The sequence below is a fragment of the Leopardus geoffroyi genome, chromosome A1 (assembly GCF_018350155.1).
Source record: "Leopardus geoffroyi isolate Oge1 chromosome A1, O.geoffroyi_Oge1_pat1.0, whole genome shotgun sequence".
NCBI classification, from domain to species: domain Eukaryota; kingdom Metazoa; phylum Chordata; class Mammalia; order Carnivora; family Felidae; genus Leopardus; species Leopardus geoffroyi.
Window position 1 is genome coordinate 28914810 of NC_059326.1, and position 24110 is coordinate 28938919.

Genomic DNA, 24110 nt, shown 5'->3' on the forward strand with positions numbered 1-24110 from the left:
CCACTGATCCCATTCAGGAGGACTCCACCCTAATGACCTAATCACCTCCCATAGACCCCTACCTCCTAGTAATCCTAAATGCCAGGGTTTAGGATTTCAACATATGAATTTTGGGAGGACATAAACCTTACGTTCACTGCACGATGACACTGAACTCCTTTGGTATGTAATGAAGCTCAAGTTTTAACCATCACTACTAGTGTAAGATAGCACTAATGAAAAGTACAGGTGTTTAGAGTCAAGCTTAAAATAATTCCAGGGGCGCCTGGGTAGCTCAGTCGGTTAAGTGTCTGACTTTGGCTCAGGCCATCATCTCACACTTCGTGGGTTCAAGCCCTGGGTGGAGATCTATGCTGACAGCCCAGAGCCTGGAACCTGTTCGGATTCCGTGTCTCCCTCCCTCTCTGCCCCTCCCTGCTCGTGCTCTCTCTCTGTCTCTCAAAAATAAATAATAAAAAAACACTAATTTAAAAAAAATAATAATTCCAAATAGAAGGTATAGATCAAAAAGCAGGCTGTGTCTCAATTAGTGAGAATTCTGAAGGTCTAAGTTAATCTGTACCATACCAATAGAAAGGAGTGTAATGTTTTTGCATGCTTATTATCCACCTAGTATCTACCAAATACCATACTATTCATTCAAGCATATTATTCATTCAACAAATTATATCATGTGCCTATTACTGGGGATGCTGCAGCAAAGAAAACAACAATAATTTTTGTCCTGAAAAGCTTACATTATGGTACAGGAAGACAGACAATGAGCAAAAGAAGTAAATTATATCTCAAGCTAGAAGAGGAGAAGCAAGGCTGGCAGGAAGATTGCCATTCAAAGTAGGGTAGATGGGCAGGGATCGCCTAACTGAGGAAGGAATATTTAAGCAAAGGCTTGAGGGACGTGAGGGGGAGAACAGATACCTAAAATAAGGGCGTTCCAGGCAGAGGCCCAGAGGCTGGAGCATGCTTTTGTTCCATCGTTAAAGAAGTGTGATGGGGAAGATTGAGCAAGGGGGAGAGCATAAGGAGGTGAGATCACAGGTTACTCAGCTAGTTGGAGCAGGGACGTGGTGCAGGGAGTGAGGAAGCAGACTGTGCAGAGCCTCATAGACCATTGTAATGTCCTGGGCCCTGACTGTGGGTGGAAGAGAAAGGTGTTAGAGCATCTCAAGCAGAGGAGTAGCGTGACCTAACTTATATATTTAAAAGATTTCTCTGGCTCCTCTGCAGCAAATAGTCTGTAGGTGGTAAGGCAGAATGAAGGAGACTAGTAAAGAAATTTTTGCAGTGATCCAGCAAGAGGTAATTGCAGTTTAGAGTATGGAGGTTGTAAGTAACAATGGGTTCTGGATATATTTTGAAGGTAGAACCAACAGGATTTCCTAACAGATCAGATGCATGGGGTGAGAGAGGGTGGAGCTAATTAAGGGCAACTTCAAAGTCTAGGGCATGAGCAACTGAAAGAACAGAGTCGCCATCAACTGAGATGAGGAATTGATTTGGGAGGGAGTAGACCTTTGATTAAATGTGAGATGCCTGTTAGACATCCCAGTAGATGAGCCTGGAGTTCAGGGGAGAGATCAGAACATTTGGGAGTCTTGGCATGTACATGTTACTGAAAACCACGAGGCTGAAAGAGGTCACCAAGAGAGTGAGTGTGGGCAGAGAAGTCCAAGCCCTGGGGCAATGAAATATTAAGAAATCAGGGAGATACGGGAGAATCAACCAAGGGGATTGACGATGAGTGGCCAGTGAAGTAGGTGGACAGGGCAGGGAGTGTGGTATCCCAGAAGGCTAAGTGATGAGCCTCGCAAACAGAAGGAGCAGTTATTAAATGTTGGTTGTGTGCCAAATGAAAGATTACATACATCATCCCATGCTATTCTTCCAGTAGCCCACTGAGATACCCGTCAGCCAGATTTACATTTGAGAGAATGGAGGCTCAGAGTTTCAATAACCTGCCCGGTAGCTACATAATGAACTGAGATTCAAACCAGATTGGATTGGCCCCCCCAGAATTAAATTCCATCCACCATCTCACTCACTATAGCTACTTGGGGAAAAGAATAGTGTGAAAAATTAAAAAGTATTCATAATAGGAAAATATTAAAGAAATGCAGTGTTGCTATTTACGAATACTTAAAGTCACTAGGAGAACAGAGTGTTACCAAGAAACAATACTTTTAGACTGTGTCTAATCAAGAGGAAATGTTGCATAAATAACATGTCAGTGTTTCACTGAGTAAATAAGTCAACTTTAACTTTAGGCCTCGCATAAATAATTATCATGAATTCTGAGTTAAATTTTTTCAGGTTTTCACTTTTTTTTTTTTTCATTTTCACTTTCTCCTGTAAGTAGAGTTTATAAATATCCACATATTGCTTATAAAAGTTTGTATCCATCACATGGAATAAGGGTTTTGCTTTATAGGTTCTTTTTTTTTTTTTTTTAGTTTATTTATTTATTTTGAGAGAGAGAGAGAGAGAGACCATGAGCATGAGCAGGGGAGGGGCAGAAAGAGAATTCCAAGCAGTCCCTGCACTGTCAGTGCAGAGCCCAACGTGGGGTTTGCACTCACAAACTGAGATCATGACCTGAGCCAAAACCAAAAGAGGGATGCTTAACCGACTGAGCCACCCAAGCACCCCTTGTGTTATAGGTTTCTAATAAAATATCAGTGGCATTGAATTGAATTCTACAATGAGAAGAATATGTCATAAAAAAACACATACTATCTTGGTGATTTTTAATTCAGCAAGTCAATTGAGTAAGAATTTAAATTTGGAGTATTTATTCAAACAATCCTGCCAAATTTTCAGCTGTCAAATTAACTTTCAATTTTACATGTACCAATTCTTGGAAAGTACTAGATTTTTAGATTCTTAGCAAGTATTTTATTTTCTCAGAAGATCCAATTATTTGGCAACATTGCTGATTAATACTCTGTTCAGTGTAATACTCTGTTCAGCATTTTACAACTGTCGTGGCCAAACTGTCAACTTCCATGGCCAGCACTTTGTCTCCTGACATTCTGACTTGTCCCTTTGACCACAGCCTGAACAGTTTTCTAGAAAGCTACCTCAGCACCCTGAGAAGGCATGCCTAGCTTGTAGGAATACTCCCACTGTACCCTCTGAACTGCCTCTTCTTTTCCCAAAGAGGGTATCTTAGCCATCATATTAAAACCCTGTTAGGAGGTAAGACCTCTTTAGTTTCAAATGAACAACATGCGTCTGTAAAATTGGACAAATGATAAATAATTCTAATCAAATAACAAATGTGTGTACTGCCATCAGTTCCTCCTTCCCCATCCTGCCCTCACTGAGAGCAGAGCTAAAATATTGCAGAGAATCACTGCCATTAATTCCACTATCCCTTGTCTAAAGCTTGCTATGGATGCATTTCCCTGGTTAAAGAAGTTGTTCAAAGCTTCCTCGCTAAAATAAAATCTTAAGTGAGGAAAGGGAAACTTGGCCATGCCTAAAAATAAAGACCCTCCACCCTTCCCCCTCTCCTGCCATGAGATTACTTATTACATCTGTACGAAGTTTAGCATTTCAGACTTTAGGACATTGAGGTCATCCAGAGGTTACTTTTCTCCCAGTCAGATACAAACATAATAAAATTGCTCACTTCTTCTCCCTGCCCCCCTTAAAGGAACACCAAAGCCACAGTTACATGTACTCATGTGTGACGCAAAATTCTATTTTTAAACTCAGAATATATCATTAGTCATTTACAGAAGGAAACCATTAACATTCAAAAGGATGGACCAACAGAACTCCTTCATGTTGCCAATTGTTTCTAAAACTAATTCTAAGTCCAACGATGGCTGCAAATACATATATACTTTCTGTCATTCAGAAAGGCACAGGTTTTCAATTTGCTTATGCCAAGTTATGAGTATATAAGTATCAGACCCTAAAAAGGAAGAAAAATGCAAAACCATACTTATTTTTCTGCTTGATCGTATCTGTTTAATCATCTGCTTATTCTTCTGCTTAATTATATTTTGGAATCAAACATTATTTTTAGAACTTTCTTTTGCTTAGAAAAGTTAATATTATCCCAAACTGCTAAAGCGCTAAGAATTCATGTTAATGTTGTTCATATTTATCATACAAGAAAGAGTTTCTCCTTTAAAAAAATACTTCCAAGGGGCGCCTGGGTGGCTCAGTCGGTTAAGTATCCGACTTCAACTCAGGTCATGATCTCGCGGTCCGTGGGTTCGAGCCCCGCGTCGCACTCTGTGCTGACATCTCAGAGCCTGGAGCCTGCTTCGGATTCTGTGTCTCCCTCTCTCTCTGACCCTTCCTCATTCATGCTCTGTCTCTCTCTGTCTCAAAAGTAAATATTAATAAATAAAATAAAATAAAATAAAATAAAAATAAATACTTCCTCAAAAAAAAGATTTAATCTAGAATGGAATAAGACTGTCACTTTTTAATTTGTTAATTAATACATTTTCTTAAGTAACTTTAAGGTACTTTAAGGTACTGCCATCCTTTTCATACTTTCAAAGGCCAGAAATAATACCTCTCGTATGAAATGATTTTAAAAAGAATATCTGTAACACACGTCCTGAATGGAAAATTGCCTGTCATACCAATGATGCATTCTAAGAGTGATGTTTGTGGAGAAGTTTAAACTCTGTCAACATGTTTAATAGAATTTTTTAACAGCCAGGATTCAGTGAAGGAAACTGCACAGTACAAATACTACTTTAATTTTTGAGCACTTCAGTACAATTAGCTAGTAAAATACACTTGAAACCGCACTATGAGGTCCCAGGTTAGTGGATGAATCATCAATCTTTCTGCCTTTCTTTTTATTTCTTTTTTTTAACTTTAATATAATTTATTGTCAAGTTGGCTAACATACAGTGTATACAGTGTGCTCTTGGTTTTGAGGGTAGATTCTCATAATTCATCACTTATATACAACACCCAGTGCTCATCCCAAGTGCCCTCCTCAATGCCCATCATCAATCTTTTTGCCTTTCTTTTTATTTCTAACTGGACCACATAAGAGAGGGCAAGGGTCATGGTTAATTCATTATTGTGTTCTCCTTTGTGCTTTAAATATAAGCTGCTCAGTAAATACTAAGAAACAAGCCAACAAACATTTTTTATTTTGTCTCCTATATTTCACAAACTATACAGTAATTCTTTGGGTGCTTTATGACTTCATTTTCCCCAAAGAAAGTTTTTGAAATGAAAAGTTCCTAAGGGTTAGGATAGCTGGAGAAGCCCCAAATTTAAAACAAAACAAAACAAAAACTTTCTAGAAAAAGACCATTGCATAACAATGAGGCTTGACAAACAGCTTGTACGTGCCTTTTTGCGAACGTTTTTGGGGCTCTCGGAGTTTTTTGATTTTTGTTTTATTTTAGAAAAAGAGTGTGTGTGAGTGGGAGAGAGAGCAGAGGGGGAGAGAGAGAAAGAAAGAAAGGGAGGGAGGGAGAAAGAATGAATCCCAAGCAGGCTCCATGGTCAGTGGTTCAGCATGAGTCCAACATGGGGCTCAATCCCAAGACCCTGAGATCATGACCAAGAGTCAGACGCTCAACCAACTGAGCAACCCAGGTACCCTGCAAACCTTTTTGTCTAATCTTCAAACATGTTTAAATTTTAACTTTAAAAAAAAGCCAAGCTAATAGCATCTCTTTAAAATATTTAATCTTTTCTGGCTTTCTCAATTTTAAGTTTTTATTCATGTATTTCTGTTCATTGATTGTAATGCTTGAGATTTACTTAAATTTTTTTTCTTGAAAAAACACTGCTAATTACTGGGAGATTATTACTTCATTTGCAAAACTGTGATTAATACCGCTGGAGAGAAATCTCTTGTTTGTACATTATTACAGCACCAACTGTGAGTTTTGAAATGAAGACACACTCATTATGAATTAAGTTCTTGAGATCCTGATATTTTCTTGCTAACCCATCTATTTATCATGTACACATTTTCTGAAGTAAATCTGGATTTGTGAAAAGCATGAGTGAGATTTAGTTATGCACAATGTAAGACAATTTTCAACAAAACACTCTTGACGTGTAAATTTTATGAAAGTAAATGGACTTTAAAAATTATCAATCCTCTTAATTTCAAGTCTATAATAAAACAGAACCATGGTTAAAATAGCCTGTGTATAGAAGGGGATGGTTTTAAGATAAAATCTTCAAAGAGACTCCCTTCTGCATTACATAATTGAAATATTTTCATAAAACCATCTACTACTTTAAATTCTGTATTAAGGAAAACCATTTAGTATCTTTATGGTGTCTCGTAAGTATTTCAATATTGTCATCTTCCTTTCGGTTTACCACTATATGTTTTATTCCCAGGTTGTCAAGAAGCTGCTGCTTAAAAAAAAAAAAAAAAAAAAAAAAGAACATCTTGAGCTTTTTACTGTTCTCTTTATTTCCAGAGTAATGTCATCCTCTTATTAGACACCACTAGCCGAGCCCTTCGACGTCTCATCCTCCCTTCCGAAGAGGTTACACCTAAGAAATCTTCCTGGTGGAACAAGGAGGAAGCTGTAAGGAATACCCAACTTGTCCAGCAAGTTGCCAAGGACTTCTGTAGTTTTCTACCTTAAAGATGCATGCATGCCCATTCTTCTCAGGGCCTTTTATTTACAGCACAAGAGAATTCTCTTATTGTGTGCTTGTAGATTTTAACGCAATATGAAAAGACACTGATACACATATAACTAACACCAATAGCTTTTTTTTGTACACATCGTACTCACATGAAGACTTGTCAGGACTGAGCTATAATAATGATAGAGCTTCGTGGGCTTCTTGAGGGTGATATTCATGACAAATTCCTAATCATGCAGTCACTGAACTGTTTTTGAGTTAATATGTTTATGTTTTGGATTTATATGATAAACTGACAAGTATGACACCCGAGTGCACCTACTAGATGAATAAACATTTGAACTTATTAACTAAATTAAACTAGTAAATAAGTTTCAGGCCAACCCAAGAGAATTTATTCTGCCATTCAGAGAAAGGTAATGGATATAAAATACGACTTACCTTCTGCCCTGCAATACATAAGTCTTAAAAGACCATGGAAAGAAAAAAAAAGAGAGATGTTTTAAATGCCGTAAATACATCCAAATCTACAAAAAGCAGTATTTCCTTTATGTCTATATTATGGTATAAATTCCACAGTTACTCGCCAGATAGCATATTTATCTCTAACCAGTATTTGGCATTATTTTTTAAACTTTTATCCTAAAAGATGTTTTAGCACATAGTTCACAATAAATTTTGAATTGTATTTAAATCCACATCACCGTAAGAGCCTTGGAGTAAATAAAGAGGCGACTTCTCACAGGATTACATGTTTTACATGTTGGAGAACTTTATTTAAGGGAAAGCAACTGAAGAGACATGACTGCATCTCACACATTTAATGTGAATATTTTGTTTGGTTTTGTCTTTAGGAAACTTATAAAATGTGTAAAGAATTTTCGCACAAAAACTGGCTAGTATTCTACAAAGAAAATGGGTGAGTGCTTTGCTATAGAAGATTTAAACTGGGATCCTTAGTTTGCCCATTCTGTTTCCTCATTTAATTATACTTGCTTATTATAAAACCAATATAACCACATTACAAATATGCTATTGTAAAAGCAACTCATCCCACATTGCGAGAACATTTAAATCCAGACCTAAGAAAAGACAGTGCTCTTAATTTCAAAGTACCACCACTGCCAGCTTGGTGGTTATCAGCATCCATTATTTCTTCTTATGCATACCCCTACAGAGTTTAGAGTTTTATAGATCTGTTTTCTCAATTAACATTTCTCACTATTATTTAGTCTTGAAAACATTCTCTTTAGGGTTGCATGAAGTATCATGAAATGACTGTGCCATCGTTACTCAATTGTTACCCTCATCATTTCCTTTCAGATAGTTTTCTTCTCCTCTTTCAGGAACAGCCTGACTGTGCTGGATGTTCTCGAAGGGCGAACACACACCATCTCACTTCCCATCGACCTCAAGACAGTCTTCCTTGTAGCGGAGGACAAGTGGCTTCTGGTGGAGAGTAGAACACACCAGTGGGTGGATTTACGTAGCGTCTCATAGAGCATTTACCCAGCATCCTTACTGTTCTGTCTTCCAGTCTGTCTTTTCACAGTTTCTGAATTTGGCATCTCTATAGGTGAAAGAAGAAGGGGAGGGAAAAAATGAAAACCAATTAAATATCACTTCACGGAGTAATCATGAAAGTGTTTCGGAGAATGACATTGAAATGAACAGAAACATAATGACTTTTATGTCTGATCCATATTTCTTTGGATTTTTCCTATTAGTACATTGAGAATCCACTGTATTCTTACCAAACCAGAGATGCTTCAAAATAGATTTTTGATTTATCCTCTCTTCAGAGGGTCATAGTCTCTGCCCTAGAGCTGTTGCCTTTTTGGAACTTCACAGAATTCACCCCTTAGAAGTTTCTTCTTCGTTCTATCTTGATTGCTCTTAGTTATGTTCGTGTTTGTGTTGCCTGCCACCATTGGACTATATACACTTCTTGATGAAAGGGCCATTATATGCACTTGACATAAATAGGGTGCACAGTAAATTTTAAGTCCCCCTCCCTCACACATTACCTCTACTGGCTAAATACAGACTCTTCCCCTCGGGTCACAAGCAGAAGTAGCCTGCTGCAAAAGATTTCTGCCTATTTATACATCCCTATTTTAGAAATCTTAAAAATAAGTAGATCAAGGGGATTACAGTGGTTACAATGGTTAGGGCTTCTGTCCCTCAGCTGGTCAGAAATCAGAGACCAGGCTCCCACTTGACTGACTGACTGATGAAACAGTCATATCAATAGCGGGTCCCATGATACAGGGGTGAGGGTAGTTTCTCATTAGAATTGCTTTATTTATTTGTTTATTTATTTTATTATTATTATTTTTGCAGCCCTTCCTCTTACAGAAGTGTTAGATTTTGGTTCATATTTATTAGTGCATTGTTATTATGCGCTGCTCCTTATACACAGTGTTGAGAAGTTATTTGTTAATTCATGAGGTAACTCAGAAACTACAAATTTTACTCTGAATATAAAAAAGAAGCCTTGGGGGAAAGGGGTAGAATTCTGATTTTTCATAGCCTGGACTCACAATTATTAAAAAAGAAGAACTTTTTTCACTTAGATGTTTTGTTTGTTTGCAGGAAATATCTTTTAACTAAGCCTGCACACATCGAATCTGAGGACAGTGGGGTTTGCCAGTTGTACGCATTGAAAGAGGAGCTGCCTAGCACAGGATTTGGAGTCGTACAAGGTAAATCCCATGTTCTTTGTGTTTATGACTGTATGGGTACGTGCTTACAGTCCCCTAGAATCCTTTTAGAGCAGTAACATCAACATATGTTAAGTTCATACTAAAAGGGAAAGCTTAGTAACTACTTTAGAAATAGTAAATGAGAATCTACTCTTTTTTTTAAGTTCTGTCATTGATTTTTCTAACTGAGAAATCAGAATTTTTATATACATTCAGGTGCCAAGTCTAATAGTCTTTTAGGGTAGCATCTTTTCTTTTTTTACACAGACCATCAGATGTCTACTTAATTCATCACAGTTTTGGGGGTGAATAGTACTTATGGAAAAAATCTAAAACATACCATTACCAGCACTGGTTGGGGCAGTTTCACATCATTTCTGCAGGGTGCTATTAGTGATAATATGCATTGCTAATAAATTTTTTTTAATGTTTATTTATTTTATTTATTTATTTTTTAATATATGAAATTTATTGTCAAATTGGTTTCCATACAACACCCAGCGCTCACCCCAAAAGATGCCCTCTTCAGTACCATCACCTACCCTATCACCCCCCATCAACCGTCAGTTTGTTCTCAGTTTTTAAGAGTCTCTTAAGCACTAATAAAATTTTGAATTCAGTAAATACTTGCATTCACTTAGAGAAGACGCCTTGACTGTAAAAACTGAGTTTTCTCAAACAAAAGGCCATGAATATAATTAAACTGTTTTCTCTTTTTTAACTTGTGCTTTTCTATTTGAGTTGGCAAGAATGAAATCTTGCAAAAATTAATTCCTGGAGCATTGTAGGGGCATATGGTATCTAATGTTTCTCTGCCACTGCAGAAACAGATTTCAGCATACCTCATAAAATTTCAAGTGATCAACTATCATCTGAAAATCTAAGTTCAGCAGTGGGACAAAAGATTGCCTCTCCTAACCGAATTCTCTCAGATGAGACTAGTTATGCTACGGTTGTTGTCGGTTTCCCAGATCTCATGGTAAGCACCAGTATTTTCAATTATTTAATAGATGTGTTTTTTCTACTTGGTTTAGCCTCTAATCTATAAGGCTGTTGAGGAGTGATTAAAAATGTAATGATATTCTGGTAAACATTTTAGATCAAGACTATATTCCAAATCAGTCATTAAAAAATGCATCCTACATAAAGAGTTTCATTGCTTTTTTAAAATTACTATTTATAGGGTAATGCAATTATATTGATTCGTAAGGGAAAGCCCGTATTCTCCGTACATGGGAGTTCATGTGATACAGTTAACTGCTTAACCTACTGATGGTAATTTTATATCATATTGTCTTGTTGTATGCTCGTGTAATCTGTCAAGAGGAACATTGGAAACTTAACAAAATAACATGTCTTCCGGAATTTTTTAAAGTTAAATTTGTTGGGGTCTCATTACTGTCAATTAAATTTTTTCAACACTCATGAACATCTATTCACCTTCCGCTGAGTTTTGCTCTGACTTATTGTGTCTTTGCAGCATCCAGATTATGGTGATAGTCTCAACTTAAATCTGCCTTAGATGGTCCCTCCTGCCATTACGTACTGTTATCTGTAAAGAAGGGACTATTTGTAATTGACTTCAGGTGAAGCTAGGTCCCATCTTCCTCTGATGGAAATGTGGGAAAATGAAATATAAAGGTGATTTAAGTCCATGTTGCCATCTAATAACCTTAGAGGTAGCTCCATGTGTTTTGATTAAACATTTAATTTTCATAATTTCCTTTGTAGCTCTTATTTTTAAATAGAATCATTTAAAGATAAAAACATGGGCTCTGCATGATGGTACACCAATCTCACATAAGCTCAACTTTTTAATGTAATTAATGAATGATGAGTACTTCAGGGTATAAGGCATTTGAAATCCAAAACCCAGTGGATAATATGTGGCTTAGGATTTTGCCGTATGTCTTCCTAATTATCAAGGAGAAAGCATTTGCTATGGTATTATATAATTGAAAATGAAACATGTTATTGGAATATAGTATCTACTGCAGCCTTGACTGAATGAGAGTTGTGTTTAGTATGCTTTCTTAATGAGTGCTGTCATCAATAGAGAAAATGCTAGAGCTATTTTTCTGAAGGTGGAATCCTTTAAAATACTGATCTTCCAATTGAAGAAACTAGTATAGAAATGTAATGTCACTATAAAGATTTAGAAAGTAAAAGTATTTTACACTGAGTATAAGACACCATTTGTATTAACCTTATAGGAATCCTTTATAGCCTGTAGGACTAGTAACCTTGTTAAATTAAAAGCTCTATCCCCACTTCTCCCTCTCCTCTCTCTCTCTGCCCCTCCCCCCACTCAGGTCCTCTCTCTCTGTCTCTCGAAATAAATAAATAAACATTAAAAAAAGCTCTATCTCCCCCTACTTAATGTGGCACACAACATACAGGAGGTGTTCAGTGAATATTTGTTAAATGAAAGACTAGGGTCAGTTAAGGAGCCTTTCAACATTTTATGTTAACAATCATACCTTTTAGGACCTAACACAAAAGTCAGGCATTGCACTATTCTAAAACCTTTCATGCATGATAATTAATTTTTAAAATAATTTTACAAGGTTTTATAGATGAAGAAACAAACAGAGAAGATATATCTCCTGGGCCACACAAATTATGAGTGAGGGAGCTGGGATTTGAGGTCAAGTGTGACTGACCCTCAAATCTGTATCCTTTCTCTTGTATCACAGTGCCTTCCTGCTTTTATGTGAATTTCTTTTAATCCTTCATAAAGCTATCAATAAGGGGGTATGTCACCTCTCATTAACTTTTTATAGCATTATCAGAGGCACTTAAATTATTATAAGCTTATTATCACTTTCCTAACTTCATGCCACATAGTCACAAAAACCTATAGCAAATATCATCCTCGAGAGTGAAACACTAAAAGCAATCCTTTTCATATCAAGAATAACACAAGGATACCCATTATCGCCACTTCTATTAAACATTGTACTGAGAATCTTAGACATAATCCATAACAAAATTTTTGATCAATTGAATTTCATCAAAATTTAAAGTTTTAACTCTGTGAAAGACACTGTTAAGAGAATGAAAAGATAAGGCTGGGAAAAACTATTGGCAAATCACATTTCCAACAAAGGACTTGTATCTAGAACATATAAAGATTTCTTAAAACTCAAGAGCAAGTTGGAGCATCTGGTGGCTCAGTCGGTTAAGTGTCTGACTTCAGTTCAGGTCACAACCAGTTCAGTTCATGAGTTCAAGCCCCGCGTTGGGCTCTGTGCTGACACTCAGAGCCTGCAGACTGCTTCAGATTCTATGTCTCCCTCTCTCTCTGCCCCTTTCCCGCTCATTCTCCCTCTCTCTCTCTCTCTCTCTCTCTCTCAAAACAAAACACCTCTAGAGCAAGAAAACAAATATTCCAATATAGAAAACGGGCAAATAGTGACCCAGTGTGAGGTATCAGAGGTCAGAGACTGAGCAGGTGAGGACATCCGTGATGGGGGAGGGTGTCGTCACTTGTGATGGGAATTCACTCCAGGCAGGATGCAGACGGTGCCCATGAAGAAGTAGAAGTATCATGGTGTAGGCGCCCAAGTAAGGCAAGGAGGGCATCCTTTCATGAGCGTAGCCCAGTGTGGACTGTCAGGACCAAGGAGAGTAAGGAGGGCATTTGCCCAGGAGGGAAGGTTAGTAATGGGATGGGATATGAGTCACATACAGTAGAACTGAGCAAGAAAGTAAATATATTAAAGATAATGAAATCTAGTGTCTCATTAGAAGGGAGTTACAGATAAAGAAAGGAAAAAAAACTAAAATGAATCTCATAGTTGTTGAATTGGAATTGGATTTATTTGTGTGAACTCACAGTTTTCAATATATTTAGATAGATAAGAAATAACTTTGGAGGTAAATGTGAAAAAAAAGGCAAAAGACTTAAACAGAGACTTTACCTAAGAGGATACAGAGATTAAGTACATGAAAAGATGTTCACCATCATTAGTCACTTAGGAAATGCAAATTAAAGTCATGATGAGAGGGACGCCTGGGTGATGCAGTCAGTTAAGCATCCGACTTTGACTCAGGTCATGATCTCACGGTTCATGAGTTCAAGCCCTGCATCGAGCTCTGTGCTGACAGCTCAGAGCCTGGAGCCTCCTTCAGATTCTGTGTCTTCCCCTCTCTCTGCCCCTCCCCCACTCACACTCTGTCTCTCCTTCAAAAATAAATAAACATTAATTTTTTTATTGACAATAAATTATAATAAAAAATTAAAAATAAGAAAAAAATTTTTAGATCATGATGAGATACTATACACGCCTTTGAAATGGCTAAAATAAAAAAAAAATACAGTAACAAGTGCTGGCAAGGATACAGAGCAAATGCAACTTTCATACATTTTTATGGAAAAGCAAGGACAAGTAATATTCAAGACATTGCTGAAGAAGAACCTACTAAATTTCAAGGTTTATTATAAAGCTTCAGTAACTAAGACAGTGTGGTTTTGGCGTGGGAGAAGAAAAATAAATAAGAGAGCAGAATGAAGTACCCAGCAACAGATGCATGCATATAGAGAACTATATTTTATGATAGCAATGTTAATCAGTGCCATTTAGTATCTGGTGGTATTTGGACAATTAGCTATCCATGTGAAAAAAGGACGAGTATGAATCCCTGCCTCATGCCATTCACAAAAATAAATCCCTAATGGGTTAAGGATTTAAATGTGAAAGACAAACTTTAAAATGTTTAGAGAATACATAGGAGAATGTCTATGATCTTGGAGTAGGAAAGGATAAATACATATTTGGTAAAAATTTGAAGTCAAGCAAGAGGGAAAAAATAACACAAAATTCCAGAAGAGTTATAAACATCTAGGGCAGACAGGAGATGTGAATGGGATACAGCATTCAGGGACCTCAGAATGCTGGTAATGTCCTGTTCCTTATGCTAGAGAATGAATGAACCAGATATCTGTTTCATTTATTTCAAGGTAAAACATATATATATATATATATATATATATATATATATATATATATATATGTTTTATATTTCACATTTGCCTAAAAATTATAATTATTGGTGAAGCAACTATTTTCTACACCAGATTCAAAAAGGTCAAGAAATAATATGGTTTTCTTATACTTGTGAAATACAAGTTTACCACCGGTATCTGCTTAAAAGGCTGCATTGTAGCAGGTGTGGTGAATATAGTTTATAGTACCATAGCCCCTTGAACAACAAGAGGGGATTTAGGGTGCTGACCCCCTTCACACAATCACAACTCCACAAATATAACATCTGACTCCCCAAAACATAACTACTAATAGCCTACAGTTGACTGGAAGCCTTAATGATAACATAAATGATCAACACATATTTTGTATGTTATATACATTACATATGTGCAATAAAGTGAGTTAGAAAAAAGAAAATGTCATTAACAAAATCATAAGGAAGAGAAAATACACTTATTGCAATTAAAGAAAGAGAAACATAAGGAAGAGAAAATACACTTACTGTAATAAAAATCCACATGTAAGTGGACCTTCACAGTTCAAACCTGTGTTGTTCAAGGGTCAACTATGTTTCGGTACTTTAATCTTTTTTTTTTTTCTTTCAGTCACCCAGTGAAGTCTATTCTTGGAAAAGGCCATCATCTCTTCATAAACCAAATGTCACTGACACAACATTCTATGGAGGAAAGAAAACAAGTGAAAGTCCAAAGCAGAGCAATTGTGTGACTCTTTTAGATACTAATCAGATAGTCAGGATTTTGCCCCCAGGAGAAGTCCCTCTAAAAGATATCTACCCAAAAGGTAAGAAACTTACCAATTCCTAATTTGCCAAAGTAGTAAACCTAGTTTTCTTTTGGTAGGGATATTTAACTTATCATTGTCATTCTGTATTTATAAATGTGGATAAGTCTACCAGGATCTAGCAGCTTAAAAAGTCCGAGGTGTGGGCTCAGAAAGTTTTCAGCCAGTTTCTCGCAGTCTCTGATTGAAGCCACTGCTGTTAGAACTCTTTTTCCTTTGCTTTATAATCTGTACAATAACTTAGAAGATGTCTTCAAAGGGACTGTTAAAAATTCTTAGACTACTAGGCATAGAAAATGGGGCCCGACTTATGATGAAAGACCAGGGACTCATGCAGACTGATTCACTTAGTAGTTCTCTCAAAGTCGTCTTATATTTATTACCGCAAGACATATGCCAGGTCCTGTGCCACTTTTCCTTATATACATTTATTTAATCTTCAAATCCCCATTCTGTCATCAGTGTACTCTCTAGCTTATATGCAGGGAAGCTGACAAAGGAAGGCAAGATGGCGTGCCAAGGGCCACACCACTGGTGGCTGGTAGAGCCCAGATCTGCACTAAGGTCTTCCTGTCCCAAGTCTAGAGCTACTTTTGCTGGACCACATAGGCTTTCATCATAATGGATAATTATGAAAATGTTTGGTCATTGAGCCACAGATTATTATTTGCATCGTAGTGGTAGTAATATGTTGTCCTGTGTTTACATTCATTATATCACCATGAACTTAAGAACTATAATGCTACATGTATTATAATCTATTACTGGGTTTGGAAGTCCTGGTTATATGATAATATTTAGAATTCACTTCTTCCAAATAAATCACCATTTCCTCAAAATGCTTTTTATGATAGAAGAGGCAGGTGAAGAAAGTGACAGTCTCATGGTAGGAATACTCACAAGGTGATCTATGAAAGGGGAAGCTTACAGTCCAGACTGGTGATGATGAGCTGACCCTTGAAAGGATAAATGGGATTGAATCAAATGAAGGAATTGTTTCAGTAACAGGGAATCCTATGTGAAAGGTACAGAGCCATGAAGGCATCCCAGGAAATACAAGAAATTCTGTACTAGAATTTAGTGTTATCTCCAACTACCCAGAAACCTGGGAGTCAGCCTTGATTCTTCTTCTTCATCTTCCTCTCTATCTAATCCAATCACAAATCATCATGTCCTTTTGATACAGCCTGACTACTACTGTATTTTGTATCTACCCACTTGACTAGAGTTCTATTACCAACATCCAAATCACTGCCATCTTGCACCAGAATATTGCAACAGCCTCTTGAGAGTTTCCTCTTCCAACTCTTTCCGCATCCTACCCATTCTCCACACATCAGACAGTGATATTTTTAAAGTATGCATTTGTTCTTATTAAGTTTCAGATTATACAGAGTAACATTCACCCTTTTTTGTGTATAGTTCTGTGAGTTTGACAAACACATACGGTTGTGTAACCATCACCATAACTGAACGGAGGACAGTTCCATCTTTCTAGAACCCCTACCCCCACCCCAGTGCTTCTTTGTGGTCAACCTGTCTGCCTAACTCCCTAACCCCTGACTGATCTGTTTCTGTCCTTACGGATTTGCCTTTTCCAGAATGTCATATAAATGGAATCATATAGGGGCGCCTGGGTGGCGCAGTCGGTTAAGCGTCTGACTTCAGCCAGGTCACGATCTCGCGGTCCGTGAGTTCGAGCCCCGCGTCGGGCTCTGGGCTGATGGCTCGGAGCCTGGAGCCTGTTTCCGATTCTGTGTCTCCCTCTCTCGCTGCCCCTCCCCCGTTCATGCTCTGTCTCTCTCTGTCCCAAAAATAAATAAACGTTGAAAAAAAAAATTTAAAAAAAAAATAAATAAATAAATGGAATCATATAGTATATGGTCTTTCAAGTCTGGCTTCTTTCACCCAATATCATGTATTTGAGAATCATTTATATTGTTTTGTGTACCGGTAGTTCATTTTATTGCCAAGTAGAAACCTGTCGTGTATATGTGCATGCTTTGTTCATGCTTTTTTGGTAGATAGTTGGATCATTTCCACTTTTTGACAATAATGAATAAGCCTACTCTGAACATTTATGCACAGATCTCTAAGTGAACATAAGTCTTTGCTTCACTTGGGTAAATACGTAGGAATGGCATTTTTACATTATATGATAAAACTGCCAACCTGTGTTCCAAAGTGGCAATCATTTCGCATTCCTACCAGCAATGAATGAGAGTTCTAGTTGTGCCTCCTCACCAGTTCTTGGTGTCGTCAGTCTTTCCGGCAGGTGTGTAGCAATAGCTCATGATGATTTTAATTTGTATTTTCCCTAGTGCCTAATGATGTTGAGCATCTTGTCACATGTACCTTCTTTAGTGAAAGGTGTGACTGTTTGCCCTCAGGTTATTTGGTGTTTTTGTTTGTTTGTTTATTTGTTTTAGGAGTTTTGTGTGTTTCTTATATATTCTGGATACAAGTCCACTATCAGATATATTCTTTTCAAACATTTTCTGCCTTCTTGATGAAAGGAAAATCTTCCCTTCTAGAAATTTCATAGTTTTAGATGCTCCATTTTGAGATAATATTTTTTTAAATGGCACAAGGTGTGGATTGAGACTCATAGTTTTGTATGGAGATACTCACTGTTCCAGCATCATTTGCTGGAAAACCTATCCTTCTCCATTGAATTGCAGCATTCGGACCTCTGCTGAAAATCAACTGACCACATATGTCTGGGTCTGTTTCTGTATTTTGTATTGTGTTCCATTGATCTCTGTATCTATCCCTTCACTAACAGCACATTCTTGGTTATTTCCTAGCTTTGTAGTTTATAATGAGTGTCAAAATCAGGTAGTATAGATCCTCTAACTGTTGGTAGGGATCAGTGGATAGAAAATTACTAAGAGGAAATCAGGGATAAGGAAACCTATGGGCTAAATCGACCTAACAGGATTCTTGCTGAAGTCAGGCCAGGGTGATCAGACCTTACCTGGGGGGAGTAGAGGATGAGGAACCTGATCACATATTGAGGCGGGGGAGAGGATTCTTGCTAAACTTACTTATTAGCAGGACTCTCGCTAAAAGTGGACAAGATAGAGATGGACACAGAAGCCCAAAAGTCGGGGTCTGTTTGGGAAGAGGATCCAGAAGAGCCTGACTAGAGTTTGGTTAAAGGAGATAATCTTTGGGGCGCCTGGGTGGCTCAGTTGGTTAAGCGTCCGATTTCAGCTCAGGTCACAATCTTGTGGTCTGTGAGTTCGAGCCCCACATCAGGCTCTGGGCTGATGGCTCAGAGCCTGGAGCCTGCTTCAGATTCTGTGTCTCCCTCTCTCTCTGCCCCTCCCCCGTTCATGCTCTGTCTCTCTCTGTCTGAAAAATAAATAAAAACATTAAAAAAAAAAAAGGAGATAATCTTTGTCACCATCCATGTCAATAGCACTTTCATTTACTTTCACTGCTGCACATATTACAGTTTATTCATCTGGTCTTTGTTGATGCACAGTTAGGTTCTTTCCAATTTTTGCTGTTACAGATAGTGGGCAATGAATATTCTTATATCCCTCTCCTTGTATATATGCTGAGAGTCTATCTATCTATCTATCTATCTATCTATCTATCTATCTATCTAAAAGTAGAATTATCAAATTGTTTCCCAGCATTGTTCCAGCAACATAAAAGGGTTCCTGGTGCCCCAACCTTATCCACTCTTGTAGGCATCTGACCCCATTATTGTGGTTTCAGTTTATCTTTCCCTAATTTCTAGTAACTTGAAGAATCTTTTTACATGTTGCAATTTACTCTTCTGAGACTTGCTTGTTTATATCTTTTACCATTTTTCTCTTAGATGCCAGGAGTTTTATTTCCCCTCACTTGTTTAAGTAGAATTCCTTAAATATTCCAAACATATATAAAGTGCTTAGCATAGTGTCTAACACACAGGAGGAATTTTATAAATGTGGGCTGTTAAAAAAAAAACAAAAACAAAAACTAGGAGAATGACAAAAGGAGATACCAGGATGATAGTTGTGCACAGATCTAGGGATCAACTCATTCAGATGAGAACATATGAAAAAAGAATAAATATGTGACTAACAAGCATTATCATAAGGGATAAAAAGTAATGAAATTTTGTGAAATTTTAAGAAGCATATATCAAAACTATGAGATAATTATCATCCACAAGTTAGGAGAGGAGTAACTGATGTTAAAGTGTTCTAGTGCCTTACATTGTTCAGGAAGAAGGCAATGATATTAAGTTGATGTGTTGGTAAGTTAGGAATTGAGTATATAACTTCCAAAGTAGTAGTGAAAAGATTATAGCGTCAAACATACTTTTGCTAGTTAAGAAGCAATCTTTGAGCTGATGCTGGTATAAAAAAATAGGTAATTTTTTTTAAGTAAATAGAATCCAACCATCTATCTGATTAGCCAGGAACTGATGCATATCAGCCTTCTATTAAAGGAATCAATAGAAACTGTAAAGGCTACTCTCTTGGTGGCTTTTACAAAGATGGTATAGCTTTTGTTTAATGCAAACGAGGAGAGATTTACTGCTTTCTTCCAATCATTTTTCATCTAGGGAAATGTTAGCTGTTTTTGTTTTTTTGTTTTTTTTTTTTATCACAGTTCTCAGCTCTTTAAGCACAGAATAATGACTCTGGATTGAAATTGATGCCCTGTGTTTTGAACTTTGAGTAAATTCAAAGATTTGGCATTGGCACGATTGCAGGGCACACATCACTCTTAATCTGTAAACACAGAAGTGCATTAAACCTGGAAGTTAACAAATGTCCATCAAATTACATTGCTAGAAGGAGTGAATTTTTTAATATAATTTCATCTTCCCTCTGAATGTGTTCGTGGTTGTTTTGTCTGACAGCTTTTATACCTCCTCCTAACCTGGCACTGTGCACATAAGCTGTCCCCACTGTTTGCGGGAACTATGCAGGAAGCACTGCAGCCGTGACTTCCCTTTAATCATTAGTAAACTCATCCTCGCGCGTAGCTTACACCTATCTTGGAAATCCACCTGGATTATAAATGTAATGGAAATTTACTGAGCCTCCGTCCTCTCTACAGCGTTGAAACAATTAAAACGGATTGACAAGGATTTGGCTAAGTTTGCAGGGAAGTCTGGCCACGATTTTCACTTCCTTAATTCAATCATGTATTCTAAGCTGATTCGTTTTCAAATCAGTAAACATCAACTCTGATCATTTTTCAAGCACTTACCATTACCACCGCTACCACTACCCTCAATACTGCTTTGATGTGCTTTATAACCATGAATTGCCTTTTCTGATATATGAAAATATTTTTTAGCACCAGGAGTAAAATTCTTGCTTTCTCCTTCTTGAAATAGACACAGTCATTATTGCATTTTCTCACCCTCTTTATGCCATGGAATTAATTTGCACAGTGAAAGAAAAAAACGATGTAGGGAAAAAAAATATTTTAAAATAAGTTGACATACTTTGTTTTCACAGGCCATCTAAAAGCATTGATGGCCATAGCTCAGCTTCATTCTGCTATGTATGAAAAAAGTTCCCATGAGTGACAAGCCAAAAATATAAGTCTGTTAGCTAGACAGCTCTAGGCATCGCAACCTCTTCAGTAACTGGTCATTTTTGGCAAAGAACCTGGGTCCATAAATAATTCAACCTACTTCAGCTGGGTCTTAGCCACAGGAACTGTCAAAAATGATAGATGGTGCAAAACTTTATCCGAGACTGACCTTCTATCCTAGGCAGCATTTCCAGTGCAGGCCTGTGTGACAGATGATAAGCATGCTTGTTTTCTGTAAATGGCCATCAGGGGACAGCCAACTGAGCTGGGTGGTCAGATTACCATAGTAACTCTCTTGTCTTACCCTCTGTTATCCCTGGACATTACCTTCATTTCCTCCTAAACCTCTGACCCCTGGCACTCCTTCTTGCCTTGCTCTGCAGCTCATACCTGGCCCCAGGCCCATGAGTCTCACCCTGGAGTCTTTTCCAAGTCCCGAAAGGCCCTCGGTGGGTTGGATTCGGTCTGGTTTGGTTAAAAGGAACTTTCCTCATTGTGCTGTGGGCTCCTTGAATAAGGGAGGAATCAACCTCCTTCTTCTCTATCCTCAGTGCTTTGTATAGTATCTGGTGCAAAGTGAGCTTAACCATGTTTGTTGAATAAATAAGAGATATTTTGAGTTTTGAATTTTTCAGATGGTCTAACTCAGAAATCTTCAGCTAAAAACATGAAATAAAAATGCCAAGTTTTTAATTTTTTTGTAAACTACATTGGATAAATCCAGTGTGAACATCCTGGATATCTCATTCTAATCTGGAATTGTAATAAGATATAGACAACCGAAAAAATCTTTAAGAGTAAGGGTTCTGTAGAGGCGCCTGGGTGGCTCAGTCAGTTAAGCGTCCAACTTCAGCTCAGGTCATGATCTCCTGATTCATGAGTTTGAGCCCTGCGTCAGGCTCTGTACTGACGGCTCAGAGCCTGGAGCCTACTTCAGATCCTGTGTCTCCCTCTCTCTCTCTCTCTCTCCGCCCCTCCTCAACTAGTGCTCTGTCCCTTTCTCTCTCTCAAAAATAAACATTAAAAAAAAATTTTTTTTTTAAAGTATGGGTTCTGTGTAAGGGAGATTTTTTTAAGAGACACTGATAGCCAATATTTTGTAAAACAATTTTAAAAGTTGTTGCCCTAGGGTCAGCCTAGGTAGGAGCTGTGTAGAGTGGTGGACAGAGCAGAGACTTCAAAGCTGGAACAGCCTGGTTTGAAAGCCGCCTACATCACCCTCCAGCTATGTCGCCACAAGCAAGTCACATTATTACCATAATTCTGTAAGCCTCAGCTTCCTCATCTCTCGAGCAGGAATCATAAGTCTTTGTTGTCAGTATTAAAAATACTACCTCTAAAGACTAAGCAGAGTCTGGGGCACCTGGGTGGCTCAGTCGGTGAAGCGCCGACTTTGGCTCAGGTCATAATCTCACAGTTGGTGAGTTCGAGCCCTGCTTCGGACTCTGTGCTGACAGCTCAGAGCCTGGAGCCTGGAGCCGGCTTCAGATTTTGTGTCTCCCTCTCTCTCTGCCCCTTCCCCACTCCCACACACTGTCTCTCTTTCCCTCTCTCTCTCTCTCTCTCAAGTATCAATGAACATTTAAAAAAAAAAAAAAAAAAGGACTAAGCAGAGTTTCTGATACAGCAGTGGCAGCTAGGGATGATGGGTGGTGTAACTCAAGGCTTTGGAAAAGAAATCAGCAGGCCCCTGGAATCCTCCTGGAAACACCTCCAGAACTGGAGATGGGAGCTCTGGCCCCTCTATGTCATTCCCCTCTTCTTCCCCCACCATTTCATAGTTTCTGTGATCCAGAGCCCTCACCCCACTGGCCCATGCTCACCTCACCCTCTCCCGTCTTGCATGGCCCTCATCACTACAGGTACCGTGTGTCGAGCAACTGCTAATTAAGTGCTTTGCAATTACCCAATTCATCTGATCCCCCAAATAATGTTTATCTTGCTCAGATGCTGTTGTTACCCCCATTTCACAAATGACAAAAGCAGTGAGATCATTAACTTGACCAGCCAAAAACGCAATTAGGACATATCAGAGCCAAGATTTTATACCAGGCCAGTCTGATTACAAAGTGGGTACTGATTCCACTACGTTATACTGTCATTGTGACTTCCCAGGAAGGAAAAACAGAATTCACGTGATGAAATAATTTCATATAAACTCTAAGTGCTGAAACTTCTCATCTTGGGAAGCTAGCAAAGACAATGAAAAGAACTTGGGTAATTTTCTGACAGCAAAGAATCATAGCCTAATATGCATGTATTTGACAATCTTTGTGTTTCCTTGACAAAAACATAACCTAGAGACTAGACTTGGCCCAGGACCTTGTCAGGTGGGTCTCAGAGTTTTGCATGAGTGTACTGGTAACTTCATTCCACTTTTAGCAACATTCATGCTTTCTTTTGGTCTTATTTTGCTATCCTGCTGTAATTTAATACTCTGCTCAATGTCGTGACTTGTTTGTAGATGTTACCCCTCCACAAACATCTGGTTATATGGAAATCACTGACCTTCGATCAAAGAAACTCCGATACATCCCTATTCCCAGGTAATCCACTTTCACCTTTGTCCTCCGTTTGTATGTCAGATAGAAAGTGAGCCAAGTCTTCCCAAGTGCTCTGAATAAATGTGTGCTTTTGCTTCCTTAAATAGCAAGCTCTTTTTTCCCCCCAGTTGCACTTGGCTTATGTCTTGCTGCTGTTCTGCATGGTTTACTGCTATTTTTATTTTCATTTGGGAAAAATGTCATATAGGTATAAGTCTAGCAAACCTCAAGGCTTCATTTCTCTTTTTTGATCTGTCCTAATGATAAGTTTTTCTGTAACTGAAATAGCATTTTCAGTATTGCAGAAATCTTCAGGCTTCTTAAATGTGTTTAAGTTTTTATTTAATTCCAGCTAGTTAACATACAGTGTAATATTAGTTTCGGGTATAGAATATACTGATTCAACAATTCCACATATCACCCGGTGCTCATCACAAATGCACTCCTTAATCCCCATCACCTATTTAACCCATCCCCCCACCTACCCCCCATCTCTGGTAACCATCAATTTCTTCTCTACAGTTAAGAGTCTGTTTCTTGGTTCATCGCTCTTATTTTTTTCCCTTTGCTTGCTTGTTTTGTTTCTTAAATTGCACATGTGAGTGAAATCATATGGTATTTGTCTTTCTCTGACTGTCTTATTTTGCTTAGCATAATACTCTCTAGCTCCATCCACTGTATCTATTAACTTTACATATTAGTTTTTGGAGGCAAATGTGTTCAAAATGTCAAAGGAATTTAAATAGCATTTGTTTAATATTGTTTTTAAATGTGCTACTGTGCATCTGCGGTTGTGAGGGCTATGTAGTAGCTAAAGGCTTCCAGAGATTTAGAATGAAACTCGTGATCATTCACTGCTCTTATTATCGTCCAATGATGGAAGCAAAGTATTCAAACCAGTTGGATGGAGGATA

The 24110-nt window shown here is 37.9% G+C and overlaps 1 protein-coding gene across 1 annotated transcript in view; it reads left to right on the forward strand.

The window, feature by feature from the left end:
• The window catches only part of VWA8 (von Willebrand factor A domain containing 8), a 366738-nt gene that overhangs the window by 243323 nt on the left and 99305 nt on the right, over positions 1-24110 (forward strand). Inside the window, exons 30-36 of the mRNA XM_045477746.1 lie at positions 6429-6539; positions 7458-7522; positions 7950-8075; positions 9199-9308; positions 10133-10287; positions 14905-15100; positions 23118-23199. Of these exons, the coding sequence (XP_045333702.1) occupies positions 6429-6539; positions 7458-7522; positions 7950-8075; positions 9199-9308; positions 10133-10287; positions 14905-15100; positions 23118-23199 (845 nt within the window). The remainder of the gene's footprint in view (positions 1-6428; positions 6540-7457; positions 7523-7949; positions 8076-9198; positions 9309-10132; positions 10288-14904; positions 15101-23117; positions 23200-24110) is intronic.